Below are 17,360 nucleotides of genomic sequence, written 5' to 3'. Positions count from 1 at the left end.
CAATGACCAGTTTTGGGCTTCAGTATGGATTTTCCCTGATTCCTTGCTTTCGCCCACTGTAAAGCCTCTCGAACAGCCAACCATTCTCCTTGATCTGAACTCAGAGGCTCCTTCGGTATACGTTCCTTTGATGCTTCTGCATTGTCCTGTATGAATACGAGGCACCAAAGCAGTACCAAGTTGATTAAATGACAAAATGAAGCATCAATATTGATTTTAGCAATTCCTAAATCAGGTGTCTGCCACACATAGATTAAACGAGGCTGTGTACCAGATGTTAATGCTATCACGCACGATACCATTATTAAGGGTATTTTTCGAAGAAATACATGTTGTGAAAGCACTAGAGTTTCTTAAAGAAATGCGCGGAAGGAAATTTTCACCCGGCAATGCTGTTAAATCTAATCCAAACAGATTAATCATCCCACTTTCTTTCTTTCTTTCTTTCTTTCTTTATTTCTTCAGTTGGTTTTCAACTTGATTTTTCTAATTATGGAGTATTAGTTTAGACTTTTGATACAGAACTTAATTGGGGGTCCCGAAAAATAATTAGAGGCCTCACACTAAAGGACAAAAAAAAGGTCACTAAAACCTAATTTGAGTCACCCCTTATCCAATTTTTTTAAAAAAATACTAACCTATCCTTATTTAATTAGTGATAATTTTATTTAATTAGTGTTATTCTCACTTAATTTGATTTTAACCTTCTTTTTTCTCCAAAATTTTTGTTTGCAATTTTTTTTTTGCCCAGACCTGCATGAAAAGTCGTCAAGGTAGTGAAGTATTTCAATAACGACTCCTAACAATCATTAAAGTTTTTAAAACGACCCTCAAAACGACGCTCATAATTCGTCATTACTTCTGACGACTCTGAACAGTCGTTAATGCTTATAAAAGAGTCGTTATCTTCTTTGAAGAGTCACTAATGGCGGATATACATTGGAAGAAGATAACAACTCTTTTATAAGCATTAACGACTGTTTAGGGTCGTCAATAAACAAAGAGGACTCATGAGGGTCGTTGACGACCCTTTAATGTATTTCCGAATCTTAGAAGAGGATAACGACTCTTTTATAAGCATTAACGACTGTTTAGAGTCGTCAATAAACAATGACTAATTATGAGGGTCGTCTTCAATATCATGACGACTCTACCAAATTTGGTGACGATTCTCGAATAAACAATGACGATCCTTCCATTTTTTTGGACAGAGATATAGTTTTTGGTCATAAAGAGTCGTTAGTGTATAAAAAGGGGTCGTCAAAACCTAGAAAAAAGATCGTTATCTCCTACATTCTAGACATCAACGATTTTTCATACAAATAACATGCATATGAAAAATCGTTACGGTATATAACTATGAGGTTGACGACTTTTATTTTTCAGTAGTGATGGAGAGTCGAGAGGGATGGGAGGAGGGGACTGATTATTTTTTTGGATTTAAAAATGAAAATGAGTTGGGGTTTAGAGTTAAGGGTTAATAGAATTTTAAGTTTTAGATTTAGTGAAGGGTAAAACAATACTTTCAATATATTTTGGGTGGAAGTAGATTTTTTGGGGTGGGAATAAAATTTCTGAGGCCCCTAATTATTTCTTGGGCCCCAATTAAGCCCTGTTTTGATATAGTCCAGTGTCCCTTTTTATACATAATAATACTTGATGATATAGCTGTACTGTATTAGTTTATGGTAATCCTCTAGCAAGTCGTAGGGGCATCTAACTTTAGATTTGTACATTTTTATTAGTTCATCTTCAGATTAATAAGCACCCTTTCATCCACTTGCTGTACATAGTTCGGACTACAAAAACAAACATATATCGAGCAAGCTCCTCAGTATTCAAAGAAAGCCATGGCTTCTCTTTATTCTCTTAACTCCATTTGCAATGCTTCTTCCAGGGGTTTATCGGCAACCCCTCCTAGTTCCTTTCAAAGTCGAAACAAAACACAAATTTCTGTGATTAGGAAAATTAACTATAATTATCCTCGGATTATTCAGTGTAGAGCTAATTTCATTGACCGAAGAAATGTGCTTATTGGGTTAGGAAGTTTGTACGGTGCAACAACAGCTGGGTTGGATGCGCAACATGCGGATATGGCGGTACCGATAGGTCCACCTGATTTATCAAAATGTGGTCCGGCTCATCTCCCGGCTGGTGCGGCACCGATAAATTGTTGTCCCCCACCAGGCACGAAGATCATTGATTCTCAACTACCATGTCCTTCCACTCCTCTCAGGGTTCGTCGAGCTGCTCATTTAGTTGATGAGAAAATATTGGGTAGTTTAATTGGTCATCCGACTTTCGCTTTGTTGGAAAATTATGCTAAAAATATAGTGGATGAAAAATCTAAGAACGAAAAGGAATGTTGTATCACTGGAGCTTCAAGGCCTTGCGATTCTTTTCAGCAATTATTTCGACCATTCCCAAATAATTGGCGAGTACAATCGGTCAGCGAAATATTTCTTTCAGGATACAATGAAGCCCTAACAACATAATTGGGTTCAAGAGTTGTACTTCCCTTGACCCAACCAAGAACACACAGTATTTAGATTCTGATGATGCTTAGAGAGAAAAGAAATCAGATGTTTTGGATATGTTTTTCCATTGTTTGAATGAAAACAAATCATCACTACTTATAGAGAACTCATGCCTATTGGAGATGCCTCTTCACTTCCAAAAGACACATAAGGTGTCTATTGAGAATGGTTGTGTCTTTTATGAACCATCACACGCTTTAGAGGTGTCTCTTCATCTCCAACTAACATCCATTGTGTTTATTCAACACAGGAAGCTCCCCTGTCATAGCGGCAAACCAAAAACGAAAACATTCTATTTTCTATGTTATTGAAAATACCCAACAATCTCCCCCTATTTTCAAAAACCAAAACAGAAAATAAAGTAAAACTTACAAAACCGGAGTGGCTGCGTCACTCAAGTGACTGCCTACGTACCCGAGTGGGATCAAGCCAACGTATTTCAAGCTCAATTGGGAAATAAGCATCATCGTTGAAATCAATACATAAATGATATGTATCTTTTGGATTTGAACCTTCACTTAGTGTAAGAAATTCAAAGTCTTATCGGGGTTCAGTGATGAAACCAGTCTTGAACCAAGTACCCCATGTGATAAAACCGGAATCTCCACACATATTGATTTCATAGATTGTGTGTTCTGTAGCTCAACACATTAATTGCCCCGTGCTTATCATGGATTCATGAGTCTGATTTAGAGAACGGTCTTCTTCTCTTAGGAAACAGCCTGATTTCCATACTCATATAGGTAAGTCTCGAAGGTGTTTCTGCGAGACACCTTGTGATAAAAGTTAGACTTATTAAGGATTTTCATCCATCCTATTTTCTTGCAGAATATGCACTAAACAGAAATGATAAGTTTTATACTTAGTGCACCATAATCACTTCCATAACTTGTTGGTACCACATTGAACCTTGTTTATCTTTTTCAAAACATAGGTTGGGTTTTTGCTATGGGTGATCGAACTTTCATTCACAGACCTTAGTCCCATTTATGTATACTTCATTGGAATTATTTCCTTTGGGAGACTCTTCATAATTGGTCTTCCAAGTTCTAGCCCGTTTCAATGGCTAACTGCAATTACTTCTTTCTTGAGTATTTCACTTACCGTTCAATTTCGAAGACTTGCATATCTTGACTTTTTCATTATAACTCTCATTAGAGACATTATAGATTCATATCCTGATTCTCACAATTAATCAAGACCGCTTGAAATGGCTTCTTCCAAAATGGGATCTGTACAAGTTTGTTTCCAAGCCATTCCTCCTCATTAATTGCATCTACTCATGCAATCAATTTTGAAAACATTATTAAAAATGTTCCTCTTTAATTTCACAAAATAACTGTAACTTCTCTAGTGATCCTAATTAACATTTACTGTTAATTCACAAGAAGTCGTCATAGACTTGCATACACTAGAGGCATAGAAAATTTGTCGGCAACTTACTTGCTATTTCAACAAGCACATTATTACGATGAGTAACTCCTCTACTCATGCCCAATCTTCTACAAATTTATACCCAAAAATATAGACAATGTCTATTTAACATTTTACATTATGTAATGCAAATGTTCATAATTTATTCATCGGTATCGTAACACCTCATCGTTGGATATTTGGTCGGCCGCCCAATCTTCCAATACGTTACATATAGCCGGTATTCCACTTTCCTTTCGATGTCATTTAAGACATGCCAATTTCCAGATTTGGAACCATATAACTCTTAATGCAAGAATTATCTCAACATTTATTGATGATTTCAGACTTCTAAATTTATAATTCTTATCGCAAGAGTTACACCCGTACCAAAGAATTGTAGTCTCAACAATCATTGGTGATCTCTATTGGTTCTCTAATCTTAGAGAATTCATGACAATACTCCTCTAATGTCACATAACCAATCATATGTCATTTACCAACACTTCTTTTCCAAGTACCGTGTGTGTCAATTTCTTCCGAAACACGGCTCAGAACATTTCTGAATAGAAATAAAACTTCAAATCCAATGCACTGGTACGGGTACCTTAATTGCTGAAAACTGTTGGAAAATTAGGCTAAAAATATAGAGGATGAAAAATCTAAGAACGAAAAGGAATGTTGTATCACTGGAGATTCAAGGCCTTGCGATTCTTTTCAGAAATTATTTCGACCATTCCCAAATAATTGGCGAGTACAACCGGTCAGCGAAATATTGCTTTCAAGATACATTGAAGCCCTGACAACGTAATTGGGTTCAAGAGTTGTACTTCCCTTGACCCAACCAAGAACACACAGTATTTAGATTCTGATGATGCTTAGAGAGAAAAGAAATCAGATGTTTTAGATATGTTTTTCCATTGTTTGAATGAAAACAAATCATCACTACTTATAGGGAACTCATGCCTATTGGAGATGCCTCTTCACTTCCAAAAGACACATAAGGTGTCTATTGAGAATGGTTGTGTCTTTTATGAACCATCACACCCTTTAGAGGTGTATCTTCATCTCCAACTAACATCCATTGTGTTTATTCAACACAAGAAGCTCCCCCGTCATAGCGGCAAACCAAAAACGAAAACATTTTATTTTCTATACTATTGAAAATATCCAACACGCTTTACCATTCTGGAACTGGGATACTCCGGCTGGTATGAGATTTCCATCAATCTTTGCAAAGAAGGGTTCTTCTCTTTACGACGAATTTCGTGACGCTAAACATCAACCGCCATATCTACTCGATCTAAACTACCACCTTCATGTTGATCCTAATCTCCCTGCACAACAACAGTGCACTAATAATCTTACTACGATGTACCGGCAAGTGGTAGGTGCAAAGACAGCAACGTTATTCCTAGGATCTCCACATCGAGCAGGCGAAGCAGAGAATCCTGGCGCGGGAACAATTGAGCATGTTTCGCACGGTCCTGTTCATAATTGGGTCGGAGATAGAACGCAACCTAACCTTGAAGACATGGGTGATTTCTATTCTGCAGCGAGGGATCCGATCTTCTACGCTCATCATTCGAACTGTGACCGAATGTGGACTATATGGAAAGGTTTAGGAGGGAAACGGAAGGATTTCACTGAGGGAAAATAATCGTTTGGTCCTTTTTTAGGTGGTCCCATGTTTGTTTGGTCCTTTAGGTAATCTCCTTTACTGTTTGGTCCATAATTATCGAAAAATATAAAACTGACAAAAATACCCTTCCGTGTTAATTTTTACTTATTTTCTTGTAGCAGTTCATTCTGCCTGATGAAAACTGTATAAACCAGACTTCATTCCAGAAATGAATTCCTAATAAAAGCCTATATAAACCAGAGTTCATTCAAAAAATGAACTCCTGATAAAAACCTATATAAACCAGAGTTCATTCCAGAAATGAACTCCGTATAAAAACCTAAAAATACCAGAGTTCATTCCAGAAATGAACTCCGTATAAAACCTAAAAAAACAGAGTTCATTCCAGAAATGAACTACATATAAAAACCTAAAAAAAACAGAGTTCATTCCATAAATGAACTCCATATAAAAACCTAAAAAAACAGAGTTCATTCCAGAAATGAACTCCATATAAAAACCTCAAAAAAACAGACTTCATTTATGGAATGAACTGCATCATCATCATCTTCGTCGTATTCAACAGCAGTAGAAATAAATTCTTCGTAATTCAACAGCAACAGCAACATCGAAAATCTTCTTCATCATCTTCGTTTCAATCTTCATCTTCTTTGACAGTAGCAACAACAACAGATGTTCATCTTTTTCATCATCTTCAACAACATCAACATGAAAAAATGACGAAAAAAATGAAAAATCATCATCGACTTCATCATCATCATCATCTTCATCTTTATCTTCTTCATCATCATCAACAGCAGAGACAAAAAAATTCAAGAAAAATTCATTACAAAATCGTCTTCATCATCTCCACCATCTTCAACAGCAAATAACAACAAACACAAATAAAAAAAAATACAAATCTTCATCGTTTCATTATCATCTTCATCTTCACACACCATCGTAGTAGCAGAAGAAAAAAGAAGAAAGAAAAAAGAAGAAGAAGAAGAAGAAGAAGAAGAAGTAGATCTAGAAAAGAAAAAAAAAGGTGAGAGAAAATAAATCTGAAAATTATTCTCTTCTCTCCTAATAATGAGTATATATATGGTCCCCATTAAAAGGATATTTCTGCCACTACCATTTGATAATTACATCATCCATGACGTCATCCCGCGTGGGTATTGTCCACCCTAGGACCGAACATAATTTCTAGGACCAAACTATAATATATTTTCCCAAAAAGGACCAAACAGATAATTGACTAGGTCAATTGGTTTGGACTCTCTCTAATATATTATTCCTAGGACCTATTGGTATTTCCTACTTTCACTGATCCTGATTTCTTGAATGCTGCTTTTCTTTTCTATGATGAACACAAACAGCTTGTGAGGGTCAAGGTACGTTAAACTCTATCCCCTCGACCTTTTGCTTGTTTGAATTATCTCACCTGCAAAAATTAGTGCCACGTCAGATCAAAGCAAGTCAACTACTAGAATACAGTGTCAATATAGCATTTTTTTTCGCTTTTAAGCATTTTTGCTAGGATGTTCGAGTTATTTATCAAAAGATGATTATTATAATCGAGGTGTGATTTTTATCTGATATTGACAACTCTTCTTCGTAGAATTTGATGACCTTTTCCCGCAATCTTGACTTTTTGAGGCTATGGTATCTAATTTTTTTTTTTGATGTACTACCCGTTCATGGTATCTTCGGAAAAGTATCCACATTTTCTCGATGAACTCTTGTTCAAAAATCACCTATTCATAGTATCTTCGGAAAATTATCGAAGAAATATATCTGGTATTCTTCGTGACTTTTAAGTGAAAATCAGATTATTATCATACAAGTTATACATTCAAAATACTCTTTAAGTGATTATTGCTCTCCTAAAAATTATACTTCTTCCTCAACAAAAAAATAACATAAAATTTAGCAATGTGGACGCATTACACTATTTAATCATCAATAAAAGCTCTTTTTTCAAGAAATAAAAATTACTAAATAAATTAATCTTGCACATAATATATGTTGCTAATAATTAATTGAAAACATGCAGATTAGAGATTGTTTAAAGCAAGAAAATCTAAGATATAAGTATGAAAATGTAAAAATTCCCTGGTTGCACACGAAACTGGTGGCTCCTACCATGAGGAACGCCAAAAGGGAAATATCGTGGAAGAAGGCAGCGTCCGTGACAAAATTCCCAATATTACTTGATAAGGCAATACAAGTTTTGGTCAAAAGGCCAAACACAAAATCACGAAGCAAAACCGACAAAGAAGATAAAGAAGAGATATTGATAATAAGTGGCATTGAGCTCCATAGAGGTGATCCCACAAAATTCGACGTCTTTATCAATGATGGAGACGAAGTCAGTCCCGAGTCATCTGCATTTGCTGGTAGTTTTACTAATTTTACACAAAAACACGGAAGGAAAGATAAGAAAGTGATTAAAACTCGTTTGAAATTAGGAATAACTGACATTCTTGAAGATTTATATGCTGAAGATGATGAAGATGTTATTGTTACCATAGTACCGAGGACTTCAGGAAAGAAAAAAATGGTTGTTACAGTTGAAGGTATTAATATCGTGTTTGCTTCTAAACTAATCATTTTGGGATTAGTAAATCTTTTAATTGTTGGGGTTTCTTTGTCTATCAAGTATCCAAGTGGTTAATCGTTGTTGATATAATTGTATATGTACGTTTTTATATAAAATTCAGGGTTTTTAAGTGTTTACAGTAAAAACCAAACACTTCATCTTATAAAAAAAACGTGTTAGTACGTATATTGTTAAAAGAGTCTGAATGTCATTTTATGCTTATAGCTTGTTTGGATAACACATGAAAAGTTGGTTTTTGACTTCTATAAGCTAAAAAACTAGAAGCCAGCTTGAGCCTTGTGTATCGAGTTTCAAAATGATTTCTAGAAGTCGAAAAAGTTGACGTTTTGCGAAGCAAAATCGTTCTGCTTTTGATTTTTGCTTTTGATATCCAAACGCGTTATTAGTGCTCAAATACCCTTTATGCTTAGCAATGCTAAAAAAAAACTTCTGCCGCAACCTTTTTTTTTTTAATTTTGATAACGGTTAAAACATTCTAATAACACTGGTAATAATAAAACTAAAAGTGAATCATATAGACGACAAAGAATGTTCCAAGGTTGAAAAATATTTCAAAAAACATTGTATAACAACAAGCACTATGGTGTTTATATATTTATTTTTGAAATTTCTTTATAATCTTAGCAATCCAAGAAGAGACAAAAAAGTCAACCTATATAACCCTTGACTATATTTAGGCGGATACTTAACTTCCACGTGGATAGTGTACGATATAAACTGGGTTTCTCCAAAACTAAATTGTGTAGTTGGATTTGATTTGATTAAAAATGTGGGCTTAAGATGAGAAAGGTCAATCACAATAAAATAATACCGGGTGAAAATTGGGTTCCACACAAAACAAATATTTAGTTTCCGCGAGTTATCCCATGTCTTACCAACATTACAAATATGTAGTCTTCCACAACTACGGATTAGCTTTTGGCTGAATTCTAGACAAATTTTTGTACAATCTAGAAAATCATAGTTTTCTCTAATAGTGTGGGCAACAAAAATAGTGTAGTCCAAACAATCTTTAGATGACACTCTCTCTCTACTGTTTTTTTTGACTACTTAAACAAACTGCGGAGGAGTATGAAAACTTTGGGAGTCATTAATACCATATGGAATTTTTTCGGCCACACTAACTTTGGCTTACATATTTTTACTTCTCGTGTTTAGGATAAAGTTATTTGTGCGAAAATAAAACCTCATTATTTTTATTTTGGGGATGTTAGAGCACTGCTCGATCGAACCCGCCAAACATTGATATGTCAAGGTTGTTTGTAAAATTTTAGTATCAAAACTCATAAGTTTCTTGATTAGATTACTAGAGTCAACTTCGTTAGGTTAGACTATGAAGTGTTGAAATATCGAGACATACAAGTATTTCTCCGAAGACCTAAAGAATCTGAAGATTTATCGACATCAACGAAGACATCATCATTCCACTTGAGGTTATCAATACATGACTTGACCTATTTTCATTTCTATATCGTTACTTTCAAGTCGTTTAGATTGTAAACATAACATGCGAAATGATATACATGAAATCTTAGTATTAAATACTTGATCATCTTATTATGATCAGAGTGTCAAGTAAGAATATACCAATAGTTGTAAATGCTTAGTCATGGTATATTATATTACGAATTGTAATGCTTATCTTTTGAACTTCGTAATTACAACATCAACATAATAATCTTTGTAACATGTTACTGGATTGTGTAGTGAACTTAGATTTGATTTCATGCCTAAAAAACTATGTTTTATTACATGAGTTTAAGGAAGTAGACTTACAAACTTGTTTCGTAGTCGAAAGAAATCAATATGATAGATGGTCATGTTTTAATTGAAGATCTAAGGTTGGACCGATCCTTACTTATATAGGGAATGAAGTTAGATTCGATCGTTACTTATGTTGGGAGTCATTGTAGAACCGATCCCTATCTATGTTGGGGGTCAAGGTAGAACCGATCCCTACCTATATTGGAAGTCATGGTAGTTACGATCCCTTTATGCAAAAACCGATTTCTATAGTCACACACACTTTATGGTTTGTCTGATTTTGGAAATCGTGTTTGCAAAATAGGAAAATTCAAAATGTCGACATAATGAGTAATTTGAACATGTGTACAAATCTTATCTTTTATTGTTCAAAGATATTCCTTGATACTCAAGGTGAGATCCAATACCGAAATATTTGAGAATCTTTTTGAGATTTTCGAATGTATATGTTTTGTTTTACCAGCAAGCAAAACATATATCTGGAAATATATATTAGTTAAGTGCTAACTAATATTGAGTTGTCCAAGAGGTATTTCAGTTATACAGTTGGATATTGGTTAGAATTAGACAAAACTGAATTTAGGTGTTTATACAATATCTTGTGAATACTTTCGGCTATGAAAATTCTTTAATGTCCAATCAACCTTGGTCTATAGATAGTAAAGTCTTTTATTCTTACAAACTTATCCTTAAGAAGGCACTTGATTTTGTACTCACTGTTGTAGACGACTAATAATATTATTTGTAATATTGTCTCTGAGAGGAGAGTAACCTATTTAGGAGAAATATCTTACGTCCGCTAGTTTAAAGACTTCTTTGGGATAAAAAAGCGTCTAGATGTTACTGTTGGTGGGAAACTATAATTGCATTGTTATTTTAGTTTTCAGTTATTGATTTGATTGCCTAATGGTTATTAAACCTTGATTGCACCTAGTTTGATTATTCTTGAGAGCCTTCTCTTCTGACACAAATTCACTCAAACTAGATCAAGGGATTAGCGGTAGTTCAAATCTTATTTTATATCTTACAGTGACTTGTGATCATCCTTTATTAGCTACCTATGTTCTATGCGTGATAGATCATAAGCTGGAATCAAGTTTGTTATTGTGCAGGTATAGAAGAAGACATTGAATATTTGAAGACAAAAAGAATTGTTATTGGTTTCTTATCTTTGTGATTTTGCTTCCTGCACAAACTTGATCGTCTGGGATCCGACTAAGCTTGTTTATCATTGATATACTTGATTGATTATTCGTAATAGATCGACATCACTATGGTACTCTTTGAGATCTATTAGTTTGATTGCTAATCGAGATATGATTATTTTGGTAATCTTGATCTCGATTGATCGAAACGGAACAAGATTTTATTGATTTATACATAAGATCTTTTTTCGTACTCAACATGAATCTATGATTAACTTCTTGATATTGAAAAGAGGTTACCAAACAGATTAGTCCTTTACTATTTGGAAGACGATCCAAAGGAGTTGAGTGCTTGAAGTTTTCACAACAGCTGAAGCAACTTAACTATGTTTCCAGACTTTGAGCATGCTGATAGGAGTAGCATTTGAGACTTCATTGGTGGGATCACTCCGTGTCTCTTTAGTTATTCGAATATTGTTCGGGCATATAGAATTCAAGAGAAAAACGATTCACGTATATGGATAAGATAAAAGAAGATAGAAATTTGGGATGCTAAAACAAATTTGAGTCTTCTTGGCCAGACACAGTTGGCCAATAGGCTCATTTTAGGGGTTTACATTGTAATCAACAAGACAAGATACGAGGTTTCTGGACAAAAACACCTACTTTCTATGGTTAATTCTACATTCCACTGTAAGAAAAGAGATAAATGGAATCATTATGATTTTGATCTAACCACGATCATGTTTTTGTCAGTTGGTCAAGTATTAATTGTGCATTAGGAGTAAAACATGCAAATCAGAACCAACTATTGTAATTGGGTATCCCTTTTTGATGAGTGTTAGGATGTGATTGACTTTCCACCTCGATTTTTTTTCACCACTCTATTTCTATTCGAGATGCATCTATTGAACTGGAAGTCAATAGATGATCGCTACCACGGTGGGATGGGAAACCGAAAATATTGACGCAAAACTAAATTTTGTACACACAATTTAGTTCCGCCATAATGTCACGGAGCCAGACTTGTAAATTTGTAAAGCAAATATATGTATCACTTTTCCTGAAACAGAGTGAAAATATCTCTTTTTCTGAAACAGGGTGAAAGTATTTTTTTCTGAAACGGGGTGAAAGTATCACTTTTTCTGAAACAGAGTGAAAGTATCACTTTTCCTGAAACAAAGTGAAAGTTTCACTTTTCCTGAAACAGAGTGAAAGTTTCATTTTCTTGAAATGGAGAATTAGTTGATGCATAAACCAAAATATGGCTGCATAGTGTGTTATGCATCATTTGTGGTGGTTTGCATAATGACCATGCATGTTGTTAGTATTTGGTCGTTCAAGTTACGTATCTTGACGCATAACCAAATCCATATATATGCCCGCATATGTAGTGGAGGAATTGTGGAATCAGTCGAGATAAACTTTGACAAAGAAGTGAGAACCCTACGGGTGACTACTTCATATCTCCTATCCTATATATAAGAATATTTTTTATTCTTATCGGCTAATGAAGACTTGCCGCAAAACTTAGGGTTTATAGAAATTGTTTCTCTTCCATTACTTCTCTAGGAGACTAGTGTGTGAACAAGTAGTAGATTATATTCAAAGCTTCACCACACTTGAAGAACGAAGTAGGATTCTCAAAGAAGAGGCTCGTAACAACAATCAATCGATCCTGGGGATTTCGGGTCTTCCGCACGTAAGTAACCTACCCAAATCCATTTGTTTGAATCATGTTTGTGTAACAATGGCATCATGAGCTATTTTGTATTGCTTGATTCGCCTATTTGAGTGTTCTCTAATTTGTTCTGTGTGTGATAATCTGTTTTTATTACTCATATGTTGATTGATTTGAATATTGATTATCATGATTGTAGCGGTTTCCTGTTATATGATTTATGAATCGTTATCCAGTTCTATGTGAAATCTATGTTGTTAACGATTCATTAAATATTTTGTAACCCGTTTGTATTAAGTTTTCACGATTTTGTAAGGGCCATGTTTTATTTCTTGAATATACTCGGTGTATGTTTGTGAGAAAAGGAAATTTTTTTATGTATTTTCAAGACTGCTAATAACCTATTTAGGAGAAATATCTTACGTCCGCTAGTTTAAAGACTTCTTTGGGATAAAAAAGCGTCTATATGGTACTGTTGGTGGGAAACTATAGGTGCATTGTTATTTTAGTTTTCAGTTATTGATTTGATTGCCTAATGGTTATTAAACCTTGATTGCACCTAGTTTGATTATTCTTGAGAGCCTTCTCTTCTGACACAAATTCACTCAAACTAGATCAAGGGATTAGCGGTAGTTCAAATCTTATTTTAGATCTTACAATGACTTGTGATCATCCTTATTAGCAAACTATGTTCTATGTGTGATAGATCATAAGCTGGAATCAAGTTTGTCATTGTGCAGGTATAGAAGAAGACATTGAATATTTGAAGACAAAAAGAATTGTTATTGGTTTCTTATCTTTGTGATTTTGCTTCCTGCACAAACTTGATCGTCTGGGATCCGACTAAGCTTGTTTATCCTTGATATACTTGATTGATTATTCGTAATAGATCGGCATCACTATCGTACTCTTTGAGATATATTAGTTTGATTGCTAATCGAGATATGATTATTTTGGTAATCTTGATCTCGATTGATCGAAACGGAACAAGATTTTATTGATTTATACATAAGATCTTTTTTCGTACTCAACATGAATCTATGATTAACTTCTTGATATTGAAAAGAAGTTACCAAACAGATTAGTCCTTTACTGTTTGGAAGACGATCCAAAGGAGTTGAGTGCTTGAAGTTTTCACAACAGCTGAAGCAACTTAACTATGTTTCCAGACTTTGAGCATGCTGATAGGAGTAGCATTTGAGACTTCAGTGGTGGGATCATTCCGTGTCTCTTTAGTTATTCGAATATTGTTCGGGCATATATAATTCAAGAGAAACACGATTCACGTATATGGATAAGATAAAAGAAGATAGAAATTTGGGATGCTAAAACAAATTTGAGTCTTCTTGGCCAGACACAGTTGGCCAATAGGCTCATTTTAGGGGTTTAAACTGTAATCAACAAGACAAGATACGAGGTTTCTGGACAAAAACACCTACTTTCTATGGTTAATTCTACATTCCACTGTAAAAAAAGAGATAAATGGAATCATTATGATTTTGATCTAACCACGATCATGTTTTTGTCAGTTGGTCAAGTATTAATTGTGCAGTAGGAGTAAAACATGCAAATCAGAAGCAGCTACTGCAATTGGGTATCCTTTATTGATGAGTGTTAGGATGTAAATGACTTTCCACATCAATTTTTTTTCACCACTCTATTTCTATTCGAGATGCATTTATTGAATTGGAAGTCAATAGATGATCGCTACCACGATGGGATGGGAAACCGAAAATATTGACGCAAAACTAAATTTTGTACACACAATTTAGTTCCGCCATAATGGCATGGAGCCAGACTTGTAAATTTGTAAAGCAAAGAGATGTATCACTTTTCCTGAAACAGAGTGAAAGTATCTCTTTTTCTGAAATGGGGTGAAAGTATTTCTTTTTCTGAAACGGGGTGAAAGTATCACTTTTTCTGAAACAGAGTGAAAGTTTCACTTTTCCTGAAATGGAGAATTAGTTGATGCATAAACCAAAATATGGCCGCATAGTGTGTTATGCATCATTTATGGTGGTTTGCATAATGACTATGCATGTTGTTAGTATTTGGTCGTTCAAGTTACGTATCTTGACGCATGACCAAATCCATATATATGCCCGCATATGTAGTGGAGGAATTGTGGAATCAGTCGAGATAAACTTTGACAAAGAAGTGAGAACCCTACGGGTGACTACTTCATATCTCCTATCCTATATATAAGAATATTTGTTATTCTTATCGGCTAATGAAGACTTGCCGCAAAACTTAGGGTTTATAGAAAGTGTTTCTCTTCCATTACTTCTCTAGGAGACTAGTGTGTGAACAAGTAGTAGATTATATTCAAAGCTTCACCGCACTTCAAGAACGAAGTAGGATTCTCAAAGAAGAGGCTCGTAACAACAATCAATCGATCCTGGGGATTTCGGATCTTCCGCACGTAAGTAACCTACCCAAATCCATTTGTTTGAATCATGTTTGTGTAACAATGGCATCATGAGCTATTTTGTATTGCTTGATTCGCCTATTTGAGTGTTCTCTAATTTGTTCTGTGTGTGATAATCTGTTTTTATTATTCATATGTTGATTGATTTGAATATTGATTATCATGATTGTAGCGGTTTCCTGTTATATGATTTATGAATCGTTATCCAGTTCTATGTGAAATCTATGTTGTTAACGATTCATTAAATATTTTATAACCCGTTTGTATTAAGTTTTCACGATTTTGTAAGGGCCATGTTTTATTTCTTGAATATACTCGGTGTATGTTTGTGAGAAAAGGAAAAAATTTCATGTATTTTCAAGACTGCTAATAAGTTCAGCATCTGTACGGACGTCCTACAGAATTATTTTCATTAGTTGAAAATCATTTCATGAGAGGGTACCTAATTAAACAGTGATACATAATGGTTTTGTATCTTTATATTTTCACTGTAATACTATGTATCTTGTTTGAACAACCATGTGTATGTGAATTATATATATAAGTATACACATAATATTTAATATGCCAAGTCCATATTATTCCATGATTGATCCGTTCTGTTTTTATATGGTTTGTTAACAAGATTCTTCATTTTTTGTTTTTGTATGAATCATGATTCTTTTTCATGAAACTCCTGTGTGTTTTTATACCCGAGCATGAAGATAAGTCCAAAGTGGGCTTAAGTGGCCAAAATAGGCTTAGTGTCTGTTGGTGGATCCGATCAATGTATACTGTGTGTATACAAATGTTTTTGGAAACGGTAAGGATGCTCGTGACATTTTTATTAGTTTAAAATGATTTTTGTGATAGATACTTTAGGAGTCAGGAACATGTTAATAGCGTTCCGTCCTTTTCACATGACTTATTTTGTGTGATTAAAATATTATTTTATCCTTGTGAGATAAATATAGTGATATCATCTGATTGTCACTATATTTATTATGATATGTTGTGTATTATGATACTATTTATTCTTGTTTGGTAGATAAATGAATTATGTGATGTGATTTTGTTTTCTAGGATATTATTGATGTATCCATGTACCATGATCACATGTACTTCTCTTACCGTTCTTGTTGAGTACATTTAAGTGGTTCTGTTGTTTCAAGTTTTGTACTTTAAACATTACTAGTCCGAATTAATTGATAGATGTCGTGTTGAAGTACACATTTGGATGATGATCATGAGCCTAGCGAAATTTTGTGTCCTAAATCTGTATGTAAATGTTATTTTTATCAATTAGATTTCGAGACGGTATTTATAATGTACACATAATAATAATGTCAATCTTTATGCAATATATACGTGTATAAATGGCTACCGAGAATGTGATTGATGATCTCACTAAGGGTTGCAAACTAGATGAGAAGAACTATGACATGTGTTAATGGAAAATTCAGTCCTTGTTGAATTTTAAAGATCAAATGGAACTGTTGACAAATGAAATGGTCTGACCTCAAGAAGGTAATTTTTCCCAAGCCCGTCGTGACCTTGAAGCTCACGAATCTTGGGTTAAGAGAGATCGCCATGCACGCTATACTATGTTGAGTGGCATGCATGATGATCTTATTGGAGAATATGAGGATTTTCCTACTTCCAAGCAGATGTGGGATCAACTGAAATTTGATTTTGGTGGTACGTCCACTACTAGACTTCGTAGCTTAGTGCTGAAATTTAAGGTTTACCGAAAATATCTCAAGCATTCAATGACTGAACATCTAAGGGTAATGTCGTCTCTGATCCGTGAGTTGAGATATGTTGGGAATGTTCTTACCGATGAACAACAAGTTTTAGCTGTGATAAGGTCGTTGCCTGATTCTTGGGTGCATATAATATTTTGACTCATAATGAAGGCATCTAGAATTTTTCTGATCTTGAGGCTAAGCGCCAAGAGGCGACACGTGTGGCTGCCTTGTATGCTCAAGGTGAGCGAAAATCACAGGGTAAGCAAAAGAACAACAAAAAGGATGTCAATAAGGTAGAAAAGACAGCTAAGCACCATCATGGCAAGCGAGCTGGTAAAAAAGGATAAGTCCAAAATGAAATGTTGCAACTGTGGGAACAAGGGACATTTTGGCTGCGAGTGCACTGAGCCTAAAAATG

General features: G+C 34.6%; 1 protein-coding gene across 1 annotated transcript; it reads left to right on the top strand.

Moving 5' to 3' along the window:
- The first annotated feature begins 1,850 nt into the window (after positions 1 to 1,850).
- Positions 1,851 to 8,251, top strand: LOC113291768 (polyphenol oxidase, chloroplastic-like). The gene is made up of 4 exons (XM_026541264.1): positions 1,851 to 2,302; positions 5,127 to 5,591; positions 6,896 to 6,968; positions 7,631 to 8,251. Exons 1-4 carry the CDS (start codon positions 1,851 to 1,853, stop codon positions 8,249 to 8,251), a joined length of 1,611 nt encoding a protein of 536 aa, XP_026397049.1.
- The last annotated feature ends 9,109 nt before the right edge of the window (positions 8,252 to 17,360 follow it).

This window comes from Papaver somniferum, chromosome 6 (assembly GCF_003573695.1).
Source record: "Papaver somniferum cultivar HN1 chromosome 6, ASM357369v1, whole genome shotgun sequence".
NCBI classification, from domain to species: Eukaryota; Viridiplantae; Streptophyta; class Magnoliopsida; order Ranunculales; family Papaveraceae; genus Papaver; species Papaver somniferum.
Note: the sequence above shows the minus strand (reverse complement) of the source record. Positions and strands in the feature narration are given on the sequence as shown.

Coding starts and splice junctions, on each gene's coding strand:
- LOC113291768 (XM_026541264.1), top strand. CDS start 1,851: ATGGCTTCTCTTTATTCTCTTAACTCCATTTGCAATGCTTCTTCCAGG. Junction 5,592..6,895: donor TTAGGAGGGAAACGGAAGGA/TTTCACTGAGGG, acceptor GGTATTTCCTAC/TTTCACTGATCCTGATTTCT. Junction 6,969..7,630: donor AACAGCTTGTGAGGGTCAAG/GTACGTTAAACT, acceptor GAAAACATGCAG/ATTAGAGATTGTTTAAAGCA.